Source organism: Erythrolamprus reginae, chromosome 2, assembly GCF_031021105.1.
Source record: "Erythrolamprus reginae isolate rEryReg1 chromosome 2, rEryReg1.hap1, whole genome shotgun sequence".
NCBI classification, from domain to species: domain Eukaryota; kingdom Metazoa; phylum Chordata; class Lepidosauria; order Squamata; family Dipsadidae; genus Erythrolamprus; species Erythrolamprus reginae.
The window spans coordinates 148808901-148834469 of NC_091951.1; the positions used below are offsets into that span (position 1 = coordinate 148808901).

General features: G+C 41.3%; 1 protein-coding gene across 6 annotated transcripts in view; it reads left to right on the forward strand.

Annotated features, from left to right (window-relative positions):
* The first annotated feature begins 2546 nt into the window (after positions 1 to 2546).
* MXRA7 (matrix remodeling associated 7) overlaps positions 2547 to 25569 on the forward strand; it is an 89097-nt gene continuing 66074 nt past the window's right edge. The window contains exon 1 of one of the 6 annotated variants that reach the window (XM_070739815.1): positions 2547 to 3378. In XM_070739815.1, coding sequence (XP_070595916.1) covers positions 2812 to 3378 — 567 coding nt within the window. In that variant the 5' untranslated portion in view covers positions 2547 to 2811. The remainder of the gene's footprint in view (positions 3379 to 25569) is intronic. The other 5 variants (XM_070739816.1, XM_070739818.1, XM_070739819.1 and 2 more) reach the window with 5 other exon arrangements.

The window sequence follows — 25569 nt, forward strand, 5'->3', positions numbered from 1 at the left end:
TAGACAGCTTACAACTTCATCGTTTCCATTCCAACTTAACTATAGTTCATAAAATCATGTCCTACCTATTAGTGACTACTTCACCTTCAACCGCAACAACACACAAGCATGAAATAGATTTAAACGAAATGTCAACCACTCCAAACGAGACTGCAAATATACAACTTCAGCAATAGAGGATCAATGCCTGGAATGCACTACCTGACTCTGGTTTCTACTCCTAACCCCAAAACCTTTAACCTTAGACTATCTACAGTTTGTTTGTTTGTTTGTTTGTTTGTTTGTTTATTAGATTTGTATGCCGCCCCTGTCCGAAGACTCGGGGCAGCTAACAACAATGAAAAGACAATGTAAACAAATCTAATATTAAAAATAATCTAAAAAAAACCCAATTTAAAGAACCATTCATACATACAAGTTGACCTCTCTGTAAGGAGCGTGCATAAGTGCACCATTGTGCCTACCATCCCTGTCCTATTGTCTTCTATCATTACTTTTTATCATCACTTAATCTAAAGTTTTATTTGTACAAATTACCATTCTATAATTGTTTGACAAATAAATAAATAAATAAATAAATAAATAAATAAATAAATAAATAAAATAAACTGAGCGGAAAGGTTCCAAGTGTGCCAATTGAAGCCATTAACTGGATGAATCTTCTCCTAGAAAGGTCCTAGACCTAGATCCATCTTACAGACACTCATGCTGCAGTTATCTCACTTATCAACACCTGGAATCCATATGTGGCTGCCCTTGACAATCACTCAGAAGCTATAATTGACGAAGACTGTAGCAGCACAAACACTTATGGTGTATCTCAAAACCCTGCAATTAATATTTATTTATTTATTTATTATTTAGATTTGTATGCCGCCCCTCTCCGAGGACTCAAACTGCACTGTTGATAAGTTCTGTTTCTAAAACAAGGTCATCTGATGGGACCTGGAGGTCATTCCTTCTGTCATGGAGTCTTTCCTCTAGAAAAGGATCCCCACTGAGGTTTGGGTCATCCCATCCTGCCATCCTAAAGACCAGACATTTGCCCCACATTCTAACTTCAGAAATGTGTCCATTATGGGAATTTTATTAATTAGTATACTGTACTGATTTCTAGGTTATTTTTTCTGTATTGTACTGATTGCTCCTGTGAACTGGATGGCTTACACATTTGAAATAGGAAGGAAGAAAGGAAGAAGGAAGGAAGGAAGGAAAACAGAAATAAATGTTTCTAATGATGTTGATCATCCATTGTGTTTAAAGAGGACCTTGACATCTAATGGGCTATGGGCAGGGGTGGACAGCAGGCAGAACCGGGTGGAACACAGTTCCACCGGTGGAAATGAAAATGCGTGCTCAGCACCAGCTGATCGGTGGATGTCATTTCCTGGATTACTGGTCTCAGTTCTGCTCTCCTTTTCCTCCCTGCTGCTTCTGCTGCTGCGCTCCTTGCTTTTTTCCTCTTTCCTCCTTCCTGGCCTCAGACAAGCTCCCCTCCAGCCTCATACGGCCACCTCCCACCTGAGGTGCAAGCAGAAGGCATGGGTGGAAGCGGCGCTGGCAGCATTTATGCTTCTGGCAGCACCCATTTACCTAGCTACCCAGCCTGAGGCAGGAGGGGTGACCTAGGAAGGAGAGCACGGAAAACGTGAAGCAAATTGTCACCCCAGTGAGCGACACTGGTAAGGTTGTATGTCGAGGATTTAATAGTTCACTTGAAAAATGATGATTGTTCAAGCCACTCCCACCTAATGACATGGCCAGTAAGCCACTCCCACAAAATAAACCACATCCACAATGTGGCAGTAAAAATTTTGGCTATGGGCTGGACATGATGTGGGCACAGGTGGCTGGTAAAGCCTATACAGGCACGAAATTATTATTATTATTATTATTATTATTATTATTATTATTATTATTATTTATTAGATTGGTCAGACATGTGTGGGTACCATTGTTGCAGCATTTGCAGCTCTGGCTTTGCAGAGTGCTCGCTTCTCTTCTGCTATGAATGTTCTAATACAGTGATTCTCAACCATGGAAACTTTAAGACATGTGGACTTCAATTCCCAGAATCCCTCAGCCAGGGACTTCAACTCCCAGAGTTCCCCAGCAGGGATTGTGGACTTCAAATCCCAGAATACCCCAGCCAGCTTGAGTGAACTTTCATCTGGGAGTTGGAAGTCCACTTGTCTTAAAGCTGACTAAGGTTGAGAAACACCGTTCTAAACAGAATGATCAGGACAGTAGATTACTCTGAGCCCCCCCCCCCCCCCCCCCAAAAAAAATGTTTGGCTTTGCTCTGGAGTAATATATAAACCATGTTTTATGGTCTAGCACCAAGCCCACCCCAACTCTCAATATTTTTCTTGGGAAGTGTACCCCCTCTAATATTAGATGAAGATGGCTTTGCATCTTCCTCTCAAAACCGCCCTTCCTTTCCTTCCTTCGGCCTCTCCTTCCCTTTCCCCGTGTTAAGCCTCATAAGTGGGAATGGCCATCCCGGCGGCCTGGGCTTGCCGGGGAGCGGCACCAGAGGCAGAGGGAGGCGGGGCCCAAGCCGAGTGACGCGGGTGTTGTGAAACCCTATCCCGCTTTCGGCTTCAGAAGGAGAAGGGATTTGACCGACCGCCGCTTTCAGGCAGCTGAATTCACTCCAGCTGCTCAGTTGCCCGGCGGTGGCTGCAGAAAGCGGAGGCGGGAAGAGGGGAAAAGAGAGGAAAAAAAGCACGAGGGGGCGACGGCCCGCCATCTCGGCTCCCCGGTCAAATTGCCGCCAGCGCTGTCGGGTCGCACAGCTCGCCCGGAGGCATGGACGTAGCGGTGGACTTGTACGTTGCAGTCCCGCTGTTTTTCACGGTCCTGGCCGTTATTCTAGCGTCGGTCTTTGTCAAGCTGAGATCCTCGGAAGAGGACAAAGCTCCGGAGCCGGCGGCGAAAGAAGGGGATGCTAAGGCGAGCACCGCCGCTGCTGCTGAGGTAGACCGGACGGACGGCGAAGCCCTCCTGAAGGATGAGAGGGAACCGGAGGCGGCCGGAGTGGAGCCTCGGAAGGAAAAAGGAGAGGGAGAGGAGGCGGTAATAAGCAGAGAAGCTGGGAGGGTCGCCGTGGAGGAAATAGGGGCTGAAGAAGAGGGGACGAACGAAGAAGGGCTTCGGGAGAAGGGAAAAGAGGAGGAGGAGGCGGCGGTCGAGGACGAGGCTGCCCCGGAGGCGGTGAAAGCAGAACAGCGGAGCCACGTTCAAGTGGAGCGGAAGGTGCCCGGTCAGGCGGAGAGAGACGGCGTCTTTGCTGCTCCGGTGGCTTTGGAAGAGCAAGAGGTGGACGAGGAAGAGGAGGACGAAGAAGACGACGACGAGGAGGACGAGGAGAGCAAGGTAAGGATGCCGCTCCACGAGCAAGCGCGCCGCTGCCTTAGGCCACGCAGCGCGGGGAAACTGCGCCCACCCGCGCGAGGAGGGAGAGGACGAGGCGCGCTCGAATTGCCTCAAGCAAATCCTGCAACCGCAATTTAAAGTCCTGAGGGGGTGGGTTTTTTGGGGGGCGGGTTGTAATTGGCGGAGATGCTCTAATTTTTTGTTTCCCTTCGACAGTCCTCTCTGTAGATCTCCCCTTTCTTAATGAATTGCCTTGAGGACTTTGGGTCGCCCGCGCCTCTTGCCTCAGAGCGGGAAGAGGGAGGCTGAAGAGAGCGAGGCTGGCTTGTTCGGTCTCGGTTAGACGGCATCCACCACACATTCCTCTAAAACGGGGGTCTCCAACCTTGGCAACATTTAAGACTGGTGGATTTCGACTCTCAGAATCCCTCAGCCCAGCAAAGCTGTCGGGTCGCATAGCTGTCTGAGGAATTCTGGGAGTTGAAGTCTCCAAGTCTTAAAAGTTGCCAAGGTGGGAGACCCCCGCTCTAATTATGCTGGGCGTGCATAATGTGCACCAGCGTGCCTACCATCCCTGTCCTAATGTTTCCCTCTTATTACTACCCATCTCATGTATATACAGTAAACAGTTTCATCTATATATACTACCAATACCTACTTGACAAAATAAAATATAAATAAATAAATAAATAAAATAATGAATAAAATACATCCATTACTACCCCCCCCCCATTTGCTGTAATTTGCTGAGGGGGGGGAACACCTGTTGCTCAAGAAAATGTGAACATGGAGTCCTCATAAAAAGTGGTTGGATTGTGAAGTCCTCATTGCCGCCCACCTTCCTCCCTCTGAACAATTAAAGAAGTGCAACTTAGTGGGGTTGATGAGCCTTATCATAAGGCTTTTCGTTTGGCACTGTGTGTATATATTCAGGGAAGAACTAGGCATACCCAGTAACTTTTTTTTTGTGGCTTGGGCTAATTTCAGAGAATCCTGCTTTTTAGGATGAGCCTAGAGTTGTTCTCTCTTCAATATAAATTGCAAAGGGTGTGTGTGTGTGTGTGTGTGTGTGTGTGTGTAGGGGGGAGGACTTGCAATCTCCCTTCCGCCTTTTGACATAGTTTTAATAAAAATCCCCTCTTGGTGGCCCCTTTTGGCCTTGAGAAATTCCATCTCCCTGATGCAGTTGGTATTCCCCCCCACCCCATAGTTGAGGAAGTGCGTGACAATCCAGAGATTCCTTTTTCCCCAGAAATGTGCCCTAGCATTTGGCAACAGCATTCAAAAATGGCTATCAATACCTGCTACTGAATTGTAACTACTTAAAAAGAAACTACTACCCCTTAAAAGGGAGAAAGGGAGTGCCTTGCTGGAATGCTAGATTTTACCCCCATTTTAAGAATGGAAGTTAGCTATATTTGTCTAGGTCCAGAAAACCACAACAGATGTTTGCAATTTCTACCCTAAATGTGGTTGGGTGGCCCAGGAATTTGGTAGAAGTTTTTAAACAAATTTTATTCAAAGACATATTTATTGAAATTCATTAGAAGCATACAGAAACATTAAAATAAGAGTTTAAATTTAAATTTGCTGGTCACAAAAGATACTGCCAGATTTATTTTTTCCCCACCACAGAATAATACAGATATCTTCCCACAATGTTTTTGTCTTGGGTGATTTGAATAGTTCAGTTGTCTTTGTATTTCTAAAAAAGGATGGGATTTCATTTTAAGAGAAGTTAACATATTTATGGCTTCAATATTAACTGTTACCAGGTGCTTGAGATTTAAATAGATGTTTGAGGAATTCAAGCATTCTAGAAGTGTAATTACTCAGATTGGTCTCAGATGTGGTATTGATCATTCAAATAAGCTCCTTTCTGCAAATTCAGATGAATTCTCATTTTCTCTCCACCCCCTTCCCCTTAATTTACATGTTTCTGGATTTGCATTGAAAGCATGGTAGCTCAAATCCTGATAGGTGTTACAATACGTTCTTCTATGCCAGCCTTGCCCTTTTCAGAATATGCCATTTCTTTTCTCAAAGCTTTAATTTTCTATTCTGGGAACAGCGTGCTGAATCTTTACTGGGGTGGGTTTTTTAATTTTTTTTTTATGGGAGAGAAGTATTAATTATAGCCTCCTAATAGTTTTCTCTTGTAAAATAAATGATGCCAATTTAACTGAAGGGGATGGGGAAGGGAGCCATGCTTAGAGACTGAAGTCAAGATTCTAGGATAATTATAAATGCAAAGATCACTCTGGATGGAACCAGGCTGGCCATTTTGAAGACTCAGAGAGGTTTAAAGGTAAATGTTTGAGTAACATCCCTTCTGTTGCTATAGTTGCCCTCTATCATTAAAATGGTAATATAGGGGGGGGGGAGTATTTAGTCAGACACTAGTTGTGCAAGTTCTCCCACTTTAAAAGATGAGAGAGGCCTGTAATTGACATCATAAGTAGACCTCAACCATGAGAGACAACATGGGAAAACACATCCAGAAAATCACATTGTCTGATTTTTAACAAATTTATTTGCAAATTATGGCGGAAAATAAGTATTTGGTCACCTACAAAGAAGCAAGATTTCTGGCTCTCACAGATCTGTAACTTCTCCTTTAAAAGGCTCCTCTGTCCTCCACTCATTACCTGTAGTAATGGCACCTGTTTGAACTTGTTATCAGTATAAAAGTCACCTGTCCACAACCTCAAACAGTCACACTCCAAACTCCACTATGGTGAAGACCAAAGAGCTGTCCAAGGACACCAGAAACAAATTTGTAGCCCTGCACCAGACTGGGAAGACTGAATCTGCAATAGGCAAGCAGCTTGGTGCGAAGAAATCAACGCTGGGAGCAATAATTAGAAAATAAAAGACATAGAAGACCACTGATAATCTCCCTCAATCTGGAGCTCCACGCAAAATCTCATCCAGTGGGGTCAAAATGATCACAAGAACGGTGAGGAAAAATCTCAGAACCACACTGGGGAACCTAATGAATGACCTGCAGAGAGCTGGGACCAATATAACAAAGGCTACCACTACGCTGCCAGGGACTCAGATCCTGCGGTGCCAGATGTGTCCCCCCTGCTTAAGCCAGTATATGTTCGGACCCATCTGAAGTTTGCTAGAGAGCATTTGGATGATCCAGAAGAGTATTGGGATAATGTCATATGGTCAGATGAAACCAAAGTAGAACTGTTTGGTAGAAACGCAACTTGTTGTGTTTGAAGGAGAAAAAATGCTGAGTTACATCCAAAGAACACCATAGCTACTGTGAAGCATGGGGGTGGCAACATCATGCTTTGGGGATGTTTCTCTGCAAAGGGACCAGGATGACTGATCCATATACAGTACATGAAAGAATGAATGGGGCCATATATCGTGAGATTTTGAGTGTAAACCTCCTTCCATCAGCAAGAGCACTGAAGATGAAATGTGGCTGGGTCTTTCAGCATGACAATGATGCCAAGCACACCACAAGGGCAACGAAGGAGTGAGAAGCATTTCAAGGTCCTGGAGAGTGGCATAGCCAGTCTCCAGATCTCAACCCCATAGAAAACCTTTGGAGGGAGTTGAAAGTCCGTGTTGCCCAGCGACAGCCCCAAAACATCACGGCTCTTGAGGAGATCTGCATGCAGAAATGGGCCAACTTACCAGCAACAGTGTGTGCCAACCTTGTGAGGACTTACAGAAAATGTTTGACCTCTGTCATTGCCAACATAGGATATATAACAAAGTATTGAGATGAACTTTTGTTATTGACCCAATACTTATTTTTCACCATAATTTGGAAATAAATTCATTAAAAATCAGACAATGTGTTTTTTTGGGATGTGTTTTCCCATGTTGTCTCTCATGGCTGAGGTCTACTTATGATGTCAATTACAGGCCTCTCTCATCTTTTTAAGTGGGAGAACTTGCACAACTGGTGTCTGACTAAATACCCCCCCCCCCCCCACTGTAGATAGAGGTATCCCTCATGTATCAAGCATGAGACAATTCAAAACATCTCTGTGTAGGCTTAAAACAGCTTTTCTTAACTATTGCCCTCAGGGTGTTTTGGAAGAGCAGTTTCCAAAAGATTGCATTCTATGCAATCTTCAAAAATTGCAATATTTCCTTTGGTGAAAGCTTGGCATAGAATATGTACACCATCTTAAGCACATTTTTAAAAACCATCTAGGCTGGGGGTGTTAAGCTAGCGGCTCGTGGGCTGGATGTATCACACACAGGCCACACCCAAACCAGTTCCACGAATGGGAAAAAATGGCGAAACATCACATGATGGCAACATGATATAGCGAGTTTGACACCTGCCCTCAAGGTTATTAGCAGGGCTTGAAGATTTGAATGTGATTTTAATAGATGTGTGATGGATCTAATTCATGGGAGACTTGACTGAGACGTGTCCCAGAATACAGTAATCCCTCGTTTTTCACGGGGAATGCGTTCCAAGACCACCCACGAAAAACGAATTTCCATGAAGTAGAGGAAATATATTTTTTTATGTATTTAACGAGTATTTGGATTTTTAAAACCCACCCTTTGCATTAAACAGTCATTCTATAATGTTTCTCAGCTGGAACTACATGTGATACCCTACCAGTTTCTTTAATAGAGTACAGTAGTACTGTAGAATAATTTTATGGATTTTTAATGGATTTAAAATTTTCAATGGATGTAATGGATTTAAGCCCCCTTTGAAAACTCGTAAAGTAGAGAATCCGCAAAATATGAACCGCGAAGTAGCGCGGGATTACTGTACTTTTGATTCAGTTGAGATTGTTGGCTTTGTTGCTGTAAAACACTTGCCAACAATAAGAGTGAGGGGACCTTACCTAATGCAAAAGATCTGCAGAAATCCAAAGTCCATTTGGACTGCAATGTCGATAATAGTCTATTGGCAGTGAATCTTGCATCCATTTTGCTGTTTTCATTTTGTTTCTGATTCATCCACTTCTTTTCCCTACCTCTTCAGCATCTTTTAGTCCAGAGGTTCCCAACTTTTTGGGCACCAGGGACTGGCTCTATGTTTGGGGGGGGAGGAGAATTCCTCAGGGGGGAGGGCATTTCATACACTACCTAGATCCTGAGCATGTACAGATGAAGCTTTTCTTGATTGCATGGCCCATTTGCTAACGTGCCATGGACCTGGAGGTTGGAGTCCCCTGTTTAAATCTTCCAGAAATGAGGCTGATGAGAAGGGATTTGTAAGCTAGACAGGATTGTTATGCCAGAACTCAGCAAACCATGAAAAGAAAGACCACATGTCCATAAATAAATATTCAACTTCCTCAAACCCCAAAAACATTAACCTTAGACTGTCTACTGTCAACCTCACCCCATTCCTAAAAAGTCTGTAAGGGGCGTGCATAAGTGCACCAGCATGCTTAACATCCCTATCCCGCTGCCCTCATTTATCTGTATTTACTTTGTTTAGGTTTAGGTTTATACCAATACCTGCTATCTTATATACGTTTTGACCAAATAAATAAATAAAATAAAATAAAATAAATAAAAAGTTATAAAGTTGGAAGAAAAAGCCTTAGATTTTAAATTCTGGAGCAAAGAGTATATTTAAACTGTGATTTCTGTTTTCGACATTAGGCAGAGTTTTGGTATGTCTATGATTTCATTCTTGTTGCAGTAAAGAAACTATTAGCCAAATGTGTTTGTGAGACTTCTGCTCTTTAGCCTGTTCCAGAGTAAGAGGTTAATGGCTTGAGATCTAGAATCATAGCATTATAGGGTTGGAAAGAACTGAAAAGATCTTAAGGCCACGCTTAAAAAAGCCTGACATAAAGTTAAATCATTTCTAGTTGAATTCAGCATCTGCTTTGTTAATGGAGAAGCTTATGGATCTCTCTTGGCAAAACCTAGAAGTGATTTGTCATTGCCCTACTCCAGGCAATGACATTGCTTTTCAGCCTTGGCAGCTTTAAGTTCCAATTCCCAAAGTTCCCCAACCAAGGAATATTACCGGGAGAATTCTGGGAGTTGAAGCCCACACAGCTAAAAGATATCAAGGTTGGAAAACACCACGGTAAGGTGTTTTCCAACTCACCACAATAAGGTGTAACTATTTCAGCTATCCCAGAGGTCGGCAACCTTAAACACTCAAAGAGCCATTTGGATCCATTTCCCACAGAAAAGAAAACCCCAGGAACCACAAAACCCTTTTGTTTGTTTATGTTTGTTTATTTAGATTTGTATGCCGCCCCTCTCCGCAGACTCGGGGCGGCTCACAACAAAGTGAAAAACAATTTACAACAAATCTAAATTTCTACTAAAAACAGTTAAAAAACCCCATTTTCTAAACACACATACACACACACATACCATTTATAAATTGTATATGCCCGGGGGAGATGTCTTAGTTCCCCCATGCCTGACGACACAGGTGGGTCTTAAGGAGCTTACGAGAGGCAAGGAGAGTAGGGGCAGTTCTAATCTCTGGGGGGAGTTGGTTCCAGAGGGCCGGGGCCGCCACAGAGAAGGCTCTTCCCCTGGGGCCCGCCAACCAACATTGTTTAGTTGATGGGACCCGGAGAAGGCCCACTCTGTGGGACCTAATCGGTCGCTGGGATTCGTGCGGCAGCAGGCGGTCCCGGAGATATTCTGGTCCAGTGCCATGAAGGGCTTTAAAGGTCATAACCAACACTTTGAATTGTGACCGGAAGTTGATTGGCAACCAATGCAGACTGCGGAGTGTTGGTGAAACATGGGCATACCTAGGTAGGCCCATGACTGCTCTCGCAGCTGCATTCTGCACGATCTGAAGTTTCCGAACACTTTTCAAAGGTAGCCCCATGTAGAGAGCATTACAGTAGTCGAACCTCGAGGTGATGAGGGCATGAGTGACTGTGAGCAGTGAGTCCCGGTCCAGATAGGGCCGCAACTGGTGCACCAGGCGAACCTGGGCAAATGCCCCCCTCGCCACAGCTGAAAGATGGTTTTGACATCTAAAATGAAGGTAACACTGCATATATTATTTTTACATTTATGCTACATATTTAAAAAAGCATATTTATCCATATGCTACCAGGGGTCAAAAAGCTCAATGAATTGCATGCCAGTGGGTGTTGCACATTGGTGGTTGTGACACATATTTTGACTGACGTAGCCACAGCAGGGGGATGAAGGAGCCACATGCTGCTGGTTTCTGACCTCTGATCTAGCCTATAATCCTGGAAATCCTTATAAGTTTCCCATCCAACTAATAACCAGGCCCAAACCAGATTAATATCACAGACAAAGTTATCTATTTAAGCAATCTACTTAAGCAATGGCTTTCAGCTCAGATTAAGACTTAATTTTGCTTTTCAAAGCAAACCACGGAATGAGTGTCTAGCCAGTTGTATTAAAAGCATGCTGCTTGAGTCCAGACACCATTGTACAAGAAAATGAAATTCTTCTCCCTTAATGGTTCCATCTCAAAAATAACCTGAAAGATTATTTTTATACTCCAGCTTCATTCTTCTGCCTCAGGCATCTGTTTATCTTTGCATAATTTCCCAGGAGAAATATTGGCGACAGGGAAATGTTGCCCTGAAGTAAGTCTGCTGGTCAAGCTGTCCATTAGCCACCTGGGCTTCTTAGCACTGCTTGAAGCTACCAGCAAGGTGCAGAGTTTGGACCAGCCTCCCCGGGTGGAAACTCACAGCAGAGACTGTAACACACAACATTAACATCAGCCCCTAAGGTAAAAAATACTTGGATGGAGCCTCTCTCTTACAAGGACTCCAGAAATCTCCCAGAGAAAGCAGAAGTAACATTCCTTTTAAAGAATGGTTGTTCTTTTTTTTCTTTCCTCCTCTCTTCCTCCTCCTGCTTGTAGACTTTCTATGGTATCAACATTGATCCTGGCCAATATTTACTATCTCTTAATGATAGGTTGCTGGTAGGTCTTAGGATACTTATTTTGATATGATTGTTGATGCAGACTAAAAGAGTATAATGAGAACCCAGATTGTTGGGAATAATATGATGACCTTGTAAACCGCTTAGAGAGTGTTTAAAGTACTGTACTATAAAGCAGTATATAAGTCCAAGTGCTATTGCTGTTTACCTTGTCTTTTAGCTTATTGAGTTTTTCTTCACATGCAAGACTGAAGTGGAAAGAAGAAAAGGAAAAGGATTTAGGGGTAGTGAATTCTGACAGTCTCAAAATGGGTGAACAGTGCAGCCAGGCAGTAGGGAAAGCAAGTAGGATGCTTGGCTGCATAGCTAGAGGTATAACAAGCAGGAAGAGGGAGATTATGATCCCGCTATATAGAATGCTGGTGAGACCACATTTGGAATACTGTGTTCAGTTCTGGAGACCTCACCTACAAAAAGATATTGACAAAATTGAACGGGTCCAAAGACGGGCTACAAGAATGGTGGAAGGTCTTAAGCATAAAACGTATGAGGAAAGACTTAATGAACTCAATCTGTATAGTCTGGAGGACAGAAGGGAAAGGGGGGACATGATCGAAACATTTAAATATATTAAAGGGTTAAATAAGGTCCAGGAGGGAAGTGTTTTTAATAGGAAAGTGAACACAAGAACAAGAGGACACAATCTGAAGTTAGTTGGGGGAAAGATCAAAAGCAACATGAGAAAATATTATTTTACTGAAAGAGTAGTAGATCCTTGGAACAAACTTCCAGCAGACATGGTAGATAAATCCACAGTAACTGAATTTAAACATGCCTGGGATAAACATATATCCATCCTAAGATAAAATACAGAAAATAGTATAAGGGCAGACTAGATGGACCATGAGGTCTTTTTCTGCCGTCAGACTTCTATGTTTCTATGTTTCTATGAAGTGGAAATTACTGTTTTCTGCTTTTTGTCTGAGTTTGAATTCTACAAACTTTTTGTCTGAGTTTGAATTAATTAATGCAAATTAATTCATTATATTATAGCTTAGCACTTTAGGCATCCAATTCCATGATTAATTTAAGATTCATAGTATTGATTAAATTAAGGAACTTGGGTTCATTAAGTAAACCATGGCTTTACACTTATATCTCTTTTCCTAACTCCTCCCAAAAGATGTTCTTTACCATTATGACTGAGATTTCTTTGAGAAAACTTGTGTTTTATAAAGTAAAGCTATCTGTTAATTTCTGTCCAGGCCTGTCTGAAATAGCATTTTCTTCCCATCACATCAGCGCTTTCATTGCTCTTTTCACCTACTATCATTTTCACAAAGACATCTGGGTCAGCCATTCCCTGTCTGCCCAGGAGGAAGGCAATGGTGAACTACTTCTGATATGTAGCCAAGAAAACTGCAGAGACTTGTCCATGCACCAAAAAGCCACGTCCCTAAAGCTGGGACAGGATTCTACCAGATAACTCCCCCATTCACGGCACAATGGGCAGCTTTCTTTGGTTTGGTTGCCTCCAAATGTCTCGGGGGACTCCCACCTTCTCTTTCCAGAAGGTCTACTAGCTATTAATGATGGGTTATACTTAAAATCACTTGGAAGAGACCAGATTGGAGAAGGCTAATCACCATGCCTAAAAATAATCCTAATAGTTGTTCTGTGGAGCTCTCTGGTAGAGTCCTCCCAAAAATGCACAGATACAATTTCAGACACACGTTTGAAAATTCAAACCAATGTTCTTTATACCGAAAATGCAAATAAACAGAGCACTCTTTTTGTATAGCAAAGAGCACTTGTCTCCAAACACATTGGTAATTTGTACAAGTCCCTTATCAGTTCTGTGATACTTAGCTTGCAGCTGTGAGGCAATTCACAGTCCTTCTTTCACAAAGTGAAACACACTTTGCTCTGGGTTAGTTTCAAAGCGGGAAAAATCAGCACACAAAGATCAAAGTCAGCAAAGCAATCATGAAACACAACAATCAGATAATCCTCCACAATGGCCAAACCCACAGGCTGCTATTTATAGCAGTCTCACTAATTACCACAGCCCCACCCAACCACAGGTGGCCTCATTTTCTTTAATAATAATCTCTCAGTTGTTGTTGCCTATGCATCGCTCTCTGCATGCGTGGCTGTATCATTAACTCTTGTTCTGAATCCAAGGAGGAGGTAGATAATTGATCTCCTTCTGAGCTGTCTGCCACACTCTCCTCCTCCCTGTCACTCATGTCTTCTTGGTCAGAGGAGCCTTCATCAGCAGATTCCACCCGGGGGTAAAACAGGCCTGCAGCATGTGGATGTCTCCCCCACATCCACAGTCCTTGGGGCAGGAGCTGGGCCAGAGCTAACCACAACAGGAGTGAAATGCCCCCACCAATAGTTATGTGAAACCCCAGGGTTCTACTCTACTCTTTTCTTCCTCCAGTTGTTCCCCAAAGAGAAAAGCATCAATGCAGTTTATCCTCAGCCAAAGTCCTCAGCCAAAGTATGAAACCAGTCTCCAAAAGGTACCCATATAAGGAGAGTTGAGTCTGGGCCTTGGAGCCAGTTGCAGACTGGGAGTCTGGTTGGTGGTTATTGGCCCTATTTATTAAAGCTGAGCACTGGAACAGGCCAGGAGGAAAAGGAAATCCCCAAATCCTTCAGTTATTTCTTTTATTTTTAATACAAATAAATTTGTTTGTTTTAAGGCAGTAATGGGGACTGTACCAATATAGAACTAGGTCCTATGTACAGTCCTATGAGATAAGCTGCCCATCCCTTTGCTAGACAACAAATGGACTTTGTGGGCTGGCTTAAGGGCCCATCTTCTCTGGTCAATTGATCCAGGCTATTCCAGAACAAGCTGCTTTCCACTTTAGTCTAACACCAAAGATTCCCAAGTGATCTTAGTGGGAATGAAAAAGAGTTATTTCTCCAGCTATTTAGGAACTCAAGTTCTGTAGTGTTCCAATAAATCTGGAAGCTGATCGGTTTGGAATGGCTGATATAAGGACATTCCAAATCTAACTTACAGTTTTTATGCAGCCTTGCATCTAATGTTCAGGAGTTCATTAAAGGCTTTTTGGCAAGAAATCGCTGTCTGTACTGGCGGAAAGGGGGAAAGAAAAGCAAATGTTATCCATCCCTACCAACTATATTTGGATAAACTCAACAATTCGCAGGCTGGCCTCAACAGTTAATCCATGAGAGCATGTGACTCAGAACAACTCAAAGGAAATGTGGATGGGGAAGTACAGCATCCTTTTCACTTCAGGGGGAAAATCAATGCAGTCTTATGATACAAAGAGTCAAGGAACAGTGTAGATCAGACTGAAGGCCCTGTGGGGGATGAATGAGCAATGAGCTTGGCTGGAATCCGGATCAGAACATTCTGATTTAGGCTAATCCAGTCCTATTTAGGTCATTGGTTTAACTGGCTGCCATTGTCCCTTTTCATCCAAACTACTCAAAGAATAACCAAACATATTAAAAGAACAGAGGTCTGGGGGCGGGGGGAATCCTGGGCTATGAAGGATGTGTTACGGTTTTAGAAATTGCACTCCAAAAGAATGCAACATATAGCTAAACCAGACCTCCTCCTCTTCCTCCTCTGAAGTTTTCAGCCTACATTCTTTGGAATTTTTCAAGGCTGTTGATCAAAGGGCTAAAAAAGAAAAAAAGGAATGTGCTGGCTTAAAACCCTGCTGGTTTGTAGGAGGCTGGGGTGTGTTTCCCTCTGGTTCTGCCATTAGAATTTGATTGCTAAATACTTTTTTTTAACAACTTAGCAGGAGATAGTTTTAAACATTAGCCTCCCCTTCTGACTCTGCCCCACTCCGCTGAATATTCAAAAGCAGGAGGGGGGAGAAAAATGAATGTATTCCATCTCTGCCGTCCCCGTCCCCCCCATAGTAGGGAATAATAACCCTATTTAAATTCCTTCCTCTGCCTGGCTTTTCTTGGCTGCCTTTAGAGGGAGGCTGTGCCTGACCAGCATCCAGAGGGAGAGACGTTTTTCTGTATTGACTTAAGTGCTTGAAAGGTTTGGCTGGCGAGGCTCAGTGTGAGCTGGCGCGTGCCAAGCGTCCTCTTGAGCAAGCTATTTGTTTAGCTCTCTCTAAAGGGACCTCAAGGTTGGTGGCTGTCAGGCCGAAGCCTGCCACATCATGCTGGTCAAAATACCATAGAGTGGACCTGCCTTTTAGCCTTTGGAAATTCAACATCCTGAATGTTTCTAGCTAGAGCTAAAGTAAGCTAATTTTTAAAAAATAATAGTTGAAATGTTAAAGTCTTGGATCAAATAGTTATTTATTTATTTATTTAATTAATTGGATTTGTATGCCGCTCCTCTCCAAGGACTCGGGGCAGCTCACAACATATACGAAGACACAATAACATAGTAATCCAATTAATATCCATAAAAATAATCTTAAAAATAATCTTTAAAAATTCTAACTTTAAAAACTTTCATTAGCATTCATTCAACAAAATTGTACTAAAAACATTCATTGGTCAGGGGGGAAGATCTAGTAACCCCAGGCCTGACTACAAAGCTGAGTTTTTAAACTCTTTTGAAAGACAAGGAGGGTGGGGGCAGTGTGAATCTCCAGGGGGAGCTGATTCCAGAGGGCTGGGCCCCCCACAGAGAAGGCTCTTCCCCTAGGTCTCGCCAGCCAGCATTGTTTCGCCGATGGGACCTTACGGAGACGAACTCTGTGGGACCTCACCGGTCTCTGGGATTTGTGCAGCAGAAGGCAGTCTCGGAGATAGTCTGGTCCTATGCCATGTAGGGCTTCATAGATCATAACCAACACTTTGAATTGTGTCTGGACACAGATCGGTAGCCAATGCAGTCCGCAAAGTGATGACGAGATATGGGCATATCTTGGAAGGCTCAAACCCGCTTGTGTGGCTGCATTTTGGACGACCTGAAGTTTCCGAACACTCTTCAGCAGAAAGCATTGCAGTAATTGAACCTTGATGTGATAAGGGCCTGAGTGACCATGAGCAAAGACTCCCTGTCCAAATAATCATAATCTTTGTCCACAAGCTGAGTGTCCAGTCCTCAGAAGAATTTTGTTAAACTTGAAACGTATGGCTTTGTACCAGTCCTTCTAATGCAGCCTATCTCAACTCAATTTCCTCAAAATCTATTTGCATGAACTCAGGAATTTGTCATCTTGGAGGAGGAGACAAATCTAGTCAAGGTTGGTAGCTGCTTTCCATTCTCTGGCAGCTTTTTCTTATCTTAACATGCAAAGGATTAAATGTAGGATCTTATGTATGCAGAACTCCTGAATGATGATTTATTGACTTATTTATTTATTTGTCAAACAAGTATAGCATTATAGTACATATTAACATAACATAAGTAGAACGTAGTAATAGAAAGGATAATAAGACAGTAGGACAGGGACATTAGGCACATAAGTGCACTTATGCACACCCCTTAATCTTCATTATTCCTTTCAGGCATAATTTCATTGTGGAGTTCTGACTAACTATATCAATTTTGCATACTTTACTGAGTCATCAACATCACACGGTCATTTTCTTGAAGCCTTTTTCAATACAAATTTGATAATGTTATTGTTACCATTGTAAGGTCACTAACCTCTGGAGTGCGCGGAGGCTCTGGAGGGTGAAAAGGGGGCTACCAGAAGTTTGGGTCCGTTTCTGGTCTCTAGAGGGCCTCTGGAGCCTGGGGATATCGTTTGTGCCCTCCCGGAGGCTTAAAAAAAGCCTCCGGAGCTTGGGGAGGGCAAAAACACCCCCCTTGCTGTGGTGCAGGAGACCAACATGCCCCCGCCCACTCAGCAACTAGGCAGAGAACCCCTAGCTAAATTTCTTGAAGCCCACCGGGACAGACGTACTCCAAGTTAACTCTATTTAAAAAGGAAGATCCCATGTGGACTCCGCTATTTTTGGTTCTGCCAAAGAGGTATTTCTTGCCATATCAAGTCAAACAGTTGTTAACAGAAAGCAATTGGTTGGGGGGAAGCATTCATTGATTCTTGAGAAAGGAGAGATGGAAGAAGAGATGGGTCAGGATTGAATCTGAACCTAGACTTTCTGCATAATCTGGAAAGATGCTCAGCTTTTGTTTCATAAAGGGCTATACTTAGCATTATAAACATACAAAAATAGAAGGTGATATATCACAGCTTGTTCAATTTGTTCCAATGTTTAATAAACACAAGCAAAATAGTGCAGGTACTTTATAGTTACACACTGAGAATTAGACTCTTCTAAAATAAAATAAGAGCTGAGCTTCTACCCCATTGTCAAAGGAGAGAAATAAAAAACAAGGATTTTTGGGTGGGTGGGTGAGATGGGGGGAATCCTTACCCAAACTGTCTGCTTCATGCCAAAGATTAAAATATTACAAAATTGTTTCTACAACTTTATTTATTTGGAATAGATTAGTAGCAACAAAGGTGACAAAAACCTGAGAAAAAATATAATTGAGAGGACAAGTTAAGGACTATGGCAAACAATTGAGTCAGATACTGCAATGTTTGGGGGGGGGGGGGGAGATTGACAGAATAGTTGCTCCCAAAGGAAGAATGTAAATTTCTGCTATCTAGATCTTATTTGGGGAGAAATACAACCACATAACTACTGAAGGCCGAGAAAAGGTTGGAGAAGGATTTACAGTTCATGTTCCAAGTATAATGACATTGCATGTCTCATTGCCAATTTGTAATCTAGGCTGGCATGATTTGTATTAAAAGAACTTTACATAATCAGGAATATTCTACATTAATTTATTGCCCTTTAAATACCTGAGTGCCATAAGGTCAGTGTCCCTTCTCCAGCAATATTAATGCTTTTCTAAATAGGCAGATGGTGTTTCTTAATTGGATTGTTACAGCAGGAGACATAGACAAAACAATGATAGTCTGTTTTTCTTTTAACAGGCTGGGGTATCATTTATCAGGATGTGTGTGAATCCGGTACAAATATTAACTAGTTAGCTAAAATATAATTGCTAACTCCCCAGTACATATGGATAGATTGCTCATATGTTATACATTTAGCACCTTAATGTCATCCTTCTTCACGTATAGGGAGCTGAGGGTATTCATGTATATTTTTATAATTGTATTGATAGTCATCGACTTACAATTACAATTGAGCCCCAAATTTATGTTGTTGAGTGAAACATTTGTTACGTGAAGTTTGCCCCGTTGTACGATTTTTCTTCCCACATTGTTACATAGTTGTTAAGTTAGTATCATGATGATTAAGTGAATCTGGCTTTTGCTTCTTAGAAGATCGCAAAAGGTGATCACATGATCCCAAGACATAGCAATTTTCATAAATATAAACCAGTTGCCAAACATCTGGATTTTGTTCATGAGGTCATAGGGATGCTGCAACCATGAAAAACGGACCTAAATCACATTTTTGTGTATCAAGATATCACCATATAAACTATGTAAGTCTGACTTCATGACATATGTGATCACATTCCATTCAAAGGCCTGTTGCTAGGTACAAATGAACTGTTTTTATTTACTTACTTACTTACTTACTTACTTACTTACTTACTTACTTACTTACTTACTTACTTACTTACTTATTGGATTTGTAGGTCGCCCCTCTCCGCAGACTTGGGGCGGCTAACAACAGCAATAAAACAGTATACAGTACTGTATAACAAAATCCAATACTAAAAACAGTTAAAAACCCATTATATAAAAACCAATCATACATACAAACATACCCTGCATAAAATTGTAAAGGCCTAGGGGGAAAGTGTATTTCAGTTCCCCCATGCCTGGCGGCAGAGGTGGGTTTTAAGCAGCTTTCGAAAGGCAAGGAGGGTGGGGGCAATTCTAATCTGTAATGCTCTCTACATGGGGCTACCTTTGAAAAGTATTCGGAAACTTCAGACCGTGCAGAATGCAGCTGCCCCGAGTCTGCGGAGAGGGGCGGCATACAAATCTAAATAATAAATAAATAAATAAATAAATAAATAAATCAATCAATCAATCAATCAATCAATCAATCAATCAATCAATCAATCAGTCAATCAATCAATCTATCTCTGGGGGGAGTTGGTTCCAGAGGGCCAGGGCTGGCACAGAGAAGGCTCTTCCTCTGGGTCCCGCCAAGCGACATTGTTTGGTTGACGGGACCCGGAGAAGACCCAGTCTGTGGGACCTAACTGGTCGCTGGGATTCGTGCAGCAGAAGGTGGTCCCTAAGGTAATCTGGTCCGGTGCCATGAAGGGCTTTATAGGTCATAACCAACACTTTGAATTGTGACCGGAAACTGATCGGCAACCAATGCAGACTGCGGAGTGTTGGTGTAACATGGGCATATTTGGGAAAGCCCATGATTGCTCTCGCAGCTGCATTCTGCACGATCTGAAGTTTCCGAACATCTTTCAAAGGTAGCCCCATGTAGAGAGCGTTACAGTAGTCGAGCCTCGAGGTGATGAGGGCATGAGTGATTCTGAGCAGTGACTCCTGGTCCAAATAGGGTCACAACTGGTGCACCAGGCGAACCTGGGTGAACGCCCCCCTCGCCACAGCTGAAAGATGTTTCTCTAATGTGAGCTGTGGATCGAGGAGGATACCCAAGTTGCAAACCCTCTCTGAGGGGGTCAATGATTCTCCACCCAGGGTAATGGACGGACAGATGGAATTGTCCTTGGGAGGCAAGACCCACAGCCACTCCGTCTTGTCTGGGTTGAGTTTGAGTTTGTTGACAGCCATCCAGGCCCCAACAGCCTCCAGGCACCGGCACATCACTTCCACTGCTTCGTTATCTGAGTTCAGTGCAGGTAATACTTCTCAAATGAGTCAGTTCATAGTTTTAAGGAAAGAATTGAGTAAATCAGGATGGTTTAGAGCAGGGGTGAGGCCACCCTCAATGAAATTGACTTTGACACCCCTGATTTAGAGTAAAGGAGAACGGCCTGTGAAAATAAAATTAACCAAATGCAGTATACCCAAGCCTAGCTTTGGTATTCAGGACAAATTCCAACATACTTGCAAGTTGATCATATGTATGATTCATTCTGGCTGAGTTTATACACCAGTGTGCAACTTCACATTCTTTGTTTCCTAAAACTCATCAAGTGACTCACAGTAGATGATGACTCACTGATAAATCGGTTGGCTCTATTGAAAAATACTGTATTTGGACTCTATTTATGGTGTTTAAAATGTAGTGGCCCATTCAGGTATTATGAAGAGACACAATTCCTTGAATGAACCATATATGCTCATGGAGAAGCCCATCTGTGGATAAACTAACCCTTGAATTTTATCCAAAATTCCATGAAAAGTACACTATGCACAGATAAGCTGACCTGTATTTTTCATGGCATTTTGTTAAAAATGCAAGGGCCAACTTATCTGGATGAATATAGAGAGAAAGAAAGATGATAGAGATGTTTTTAAAATATTACCATATATGATCTTAGATAAACCCATCTGTGGATAAGTTGCACCCAAATTTTTGCTTGGATTTTGGCAATTAAAATTCTTGGTTTATCTGCTAGTGAATACATAGAAACATAGAAGATTGAGGGTAGAAAAAGACCTCATGGTCCATCTAGTCTGCCCTTATACTATTTCCTGTATTTTATCTTACAATTGATATATGTTTATCCCAGGCATGTTTAAATTCAGTTACTGTAGATTACCAACCATGTCTGCTAGAAGTTTGTTCCAAGCATCTATTACTCTTTCAGTAAAATAATATTTTCTCACATTACTTCTAATCTTTCCCCCAACAAACCTCAGATTGTGCCCCCTTGTTCTTGTGTTCATTTTCCTATTAAAAACACTTCCCTCCTGAACCTTATTTAACCCTTTAATATATTTAAATGTTTCAATCATGTCCCCCCTTTCCCTTCTGTCCTCCAGACTATACAGATAGAGTTCATTAAGTCTTTCCTGACAGGTTTATGCTTAAGACCTTCCACCATTTTTGTAGCCTGTCGTTGGACCCATTCAATTTTATCAATATATTTTTGTAGGTGAGGTCTCCAGAACTGAACACAGTATTCCAAATGTGGTCTCACCAGTGCTCTATACAGCAGGATCACCCTCTTCCTGCTTGTTATACCCCTAGTTATGCAGCCAAGTATTCTACTTGCTTTCCCTACTACCTGACTGCACTGTTCACCCATTTTGAGACTGTCACAAATCACGACCCATAAATCTTTCTCTTCTGAAGTTTTTGCTAACACAGAACTGCCAATACAATACTCAGATTGAGGATTCCTTTTCCCCAAGTGCATTATTTTACATTTGGAAACATTAAACTTCAATTTCCATTGCTTTGACCACTTATCTAGTAAAGCTAAATCATTTACCATATTACAGACGCCTCCAGGAATATCAACCCTATTGCACACTTTAGAGTCATCGGCAAATAGGCAAACCTTCCCTACCGCACCTTCCCCTATGTCACTCACAAACATATTAAAAAGAATAGGACCCAGAACAGACCCTTGTGGCACACCGCTTGTAACCAGGCTCTGCTCAGAATACTCGCCATTAACAACAACATACCATGTATTGCTTCACTTGTTATTTTCTCCACATTAAGCTCAGTGGCTGCCTCAGATAGCAGACACCAAGAACCTAAACCCTGACAAACTGATAAGGTGGGGAGCTGGATATCATAACTGACTAATCTGGCTGACTAAAAGAACCACGGAAGAAACTTCCCCATTGCCAGAGATGAAATATGTTTTGTTCAGCTGTTATACATAAAACATAGAAGGGTCAATGTTTTGCCTCAAGCAGCAGAATGTCATGGGCCCTTCCTTCCTCACTATACCCTGGAGAAATTCTTGTTCATTCTAAGTTCTATTACACCTACATGTACTCATACAGAAAATAGCCCTGCTAGACATAAATGCTTTCTACTCATTCCAACCTATTAAGCATAAGAACATTGTGTTTCTGTGAGCTGAAGATAACTACAGACAGGATACATTTGTGCTGTTTTTCGCATTTGGTAGTTATTAACCCAAGGTTGCCATTCTCTTTAAAAACAAAATAGGAATTAGCTTCAGAGCAAGGACAGAATATGCAATATTTACGAGGCCCAGCTCAACTACTTAGCTGTGCCTTGAAAACTTTGCTTGCCATCTGGTGACCTTAGATACTGCTGTTAAAATCAACCATAATAAATGAGGCCACAGATTGTTATATGTTTAAACATCAACATGCATTATGTAAATCCTAAAATGTACTAGTGCAAAAGCCTTTCTTTCATTACTTCCTTATGAAGGAATTGGATAGATTGTCCTTTTTTCAGAGGGAGGAAACAGCTGGAGTAAAGAATATTTACCAAGATATGCTCCAAAATCCAAACTCAGGTTTTATAATTTGATTTGAATAGCTGCCCATCTCAAACTAATGATTCTTGTTCTATAAACCCTATTTGGGCAGACAGTGGCCCCTGGGAAGCATATCTCAGCTGCCCAGTTTGTCAGCTTGTAGCAGAGTGCAGAAAATTGGAGGTGTTTCCCTGCTGAATTTCAGTGGCCCTAGAGCAAGATTACTGGAACGGTTAGATTTGCATGGGGTTCCATCTCTAAGCTGCACACTCCTGCTTAATATTGTTCTTTTTCCCATAGGAAAAGGAAGATGCTGTTAGCAGCAGCACAAAAACAGTATCTTGTTTGAGGATCATTAAAAAAAAGAGCAAGGATGAAATTTTACTTATCTCAATGTAATTATAATAGTAGAAAGGGTACGAATATGAGCTGAATGGACTTGCTTTCTTTGAGCCCAAGGCCTACAAGAAGTGATATAAATGATATAACTTATATCAAATATATGGATATTTGTACCTAGACATGTTCTGTAAATGTACAATATGGCAAGTTTAAGAAGTGTGGCAACTTCCCTCAATCATTGGAACTGTTGGTTGATTTTATGCAGTTATATATCCATCAAAGCCAGTGGTGGGTTTCAAAAAAATAATAATATGCTACTGGTTCTGTGGGTTTTACTTGGTGAGCGTGACATAGCTTGGTGGGTGTGGCTTGGGCATGGCAGAGGTAGGATACTGCAAAATCTTCATTCCATCCCCACTCCAGGGGAAGATTACTACAAAATCCCCATTTCCTCCCTATCAGCTGGGACTCGGGAGGCAGAGAAGAGATGAGGGCGGAGCCAGTCAGAGGTGGTATTTAGTGGTTCTCCAAATTATTCAAACTTTCCACTACCGGTTCTCCAGAACTGGTCAGAACCTTCTGAAACCCACCTCTGATCAAAGCAGAAGGAGGAAAGTTCTGGCCAGGTAAGACAGCTCCCTGTTTGCTTAGAATGAGGGCAGTGCAACAGTCAGAAGAATAAGGGGGCATCAGAAGTGCTGGGGGAGAGAACCATGTCTGCTTGTCTGCTGCACTGAAATAAAATGACTGTGGGAAGGAAATGCTATGTTGCTCAGTCTTAGAATGTTTTCCAGCTGGCCTAGTATATCCAAGGAGAGACTTGTTCTTCACCTTGTTTTTGCCCCTCCTTGCCTCAAAGCTTTCCCCCCAAAATGCAATGACACATGAGAACAAAGAAAGGAAGATAGGAAACCATAAAGGAAGATTTTCATTGATATCACTTTCCAGATAATGACACTTCCATTAACCTAGATCTCTCCAAAGTCTGGATATTTCATTTTCTGTCACCTAACTTTGTAAAGATCTGAGGTGATGGAAGTTACAGACTAAATATTTGGAGATACAGTATTCAGAGAGAAACATTTTCTATACGGTAGTTCATAGAATGTGTGAATGAAAATAAAGTTTCATTGATTATTTCTCAGGTACTTCTCTTGTTGGATCTGTTCTTTTTTAGAAACATAGAAGTCTGACGGCAGAAAAAGACCTCATGGCCCATCTAGTCTGCCCTTATACTATTTCCTGTATTTTATCTTAGGATGGATATATGTGTATCCCAGACATGTTTAAATTCAGTTACTGTGGATTTATCAACCACGTCTGCTGGAAGTTTGTTCCAAGTATCTTTTTTTTTTTAATTTTTTTTTCAATTTTTTTATTAATTTTCATAAAACAAACAGGTACATACAAACAATAAACATAAAGTGGGGGTGTATTTCCCCCGCTTCTTTTGAAAGTATACATTCAAATATAGAAAAAGAATACATAATTAAATATATGTTAACTATTAAAAAAAAATTAGTAAATTTGAGTTAAAGTTTTACAAATCTTGAATACAATGTAAATGTTAGATAAGATTAGTATAACATAATCGTCAAAAAATATCTTTAATGTAATCCTAATTACTATGATAAAATAATATCAAACCATCAAACCAAACATTTAAGCTAATTTCAACTATTATACATCACAAATCTTAATATGTTACTTATACTTATGCATACACTACTATGTCATAACCGTCAAAAAATACATTTGAACTAGTATTAATATTGTTATCACCTAGGTAAAAACAAATGCAGAAAATTAACTAGAAATAAATATATATGTCTTATTTTTTCTTATCTATCCATTTATAAACATTGTTCCATGTTTCATAAAATTTAGTATCTTCTTGATCGTTTAATCTTCTTGTCATCATGTCCATTTCAGCGCAACCTAATATTTTGGCTATAACCTCTTCTTCCTTGGGGATTTCCTCCCCTTTCCAATTTTGCGCATATATTATTCTAGCCGCGGTTAATATGTGTATAATTAAATAAAGAATTTCTTTCTTGTAGGTCTGATTTGTAACACCTAGTAAGTAAAATTCCGGGGTATTATCTATATCTTGCTTTATTATTTCTTTTAATATTTTCTCAATCATCTTCCAATATATTTTAGCTTTACCACATGTCCACCATTGATGGTAATAGGTTCCTATATCCTTCTTACATTTCCAGCATACTGGGGATGTTTTGGGAAACATTTTTGCTATCCTATTTGGTGGGAGGTGCCATCTATAGAACATTTTAATTTGATTTTCTTTTAATGAAACTGATTTAGTCATTTTCCAGTTATTAATCCACACTTTCTCCCATGTATCTATGTCTATTTCCTTGCCGATATTTCTACACCATCTTATCATAGTATCTTTTAAAGTCAACTCTATATTTTTATGAGCAATGAGTAGTTTATATATTTTCCCTATCATTTTTATTGAATTGGTGGTAATTAAAGTACTTAAAGGATTCTTACTTTTATTAAAAATGTAAAGAGTTTTATCCTTCTGGTATCTAGATCGGATCTGGGCATAGTGCCACCAGTCTATTATTATCCCTTCTTCTTGTAGTTCAATTCTAGATTTAAGCTTCATCTGATCATTTAGTAATTCTTTATATCTATAAGTTATT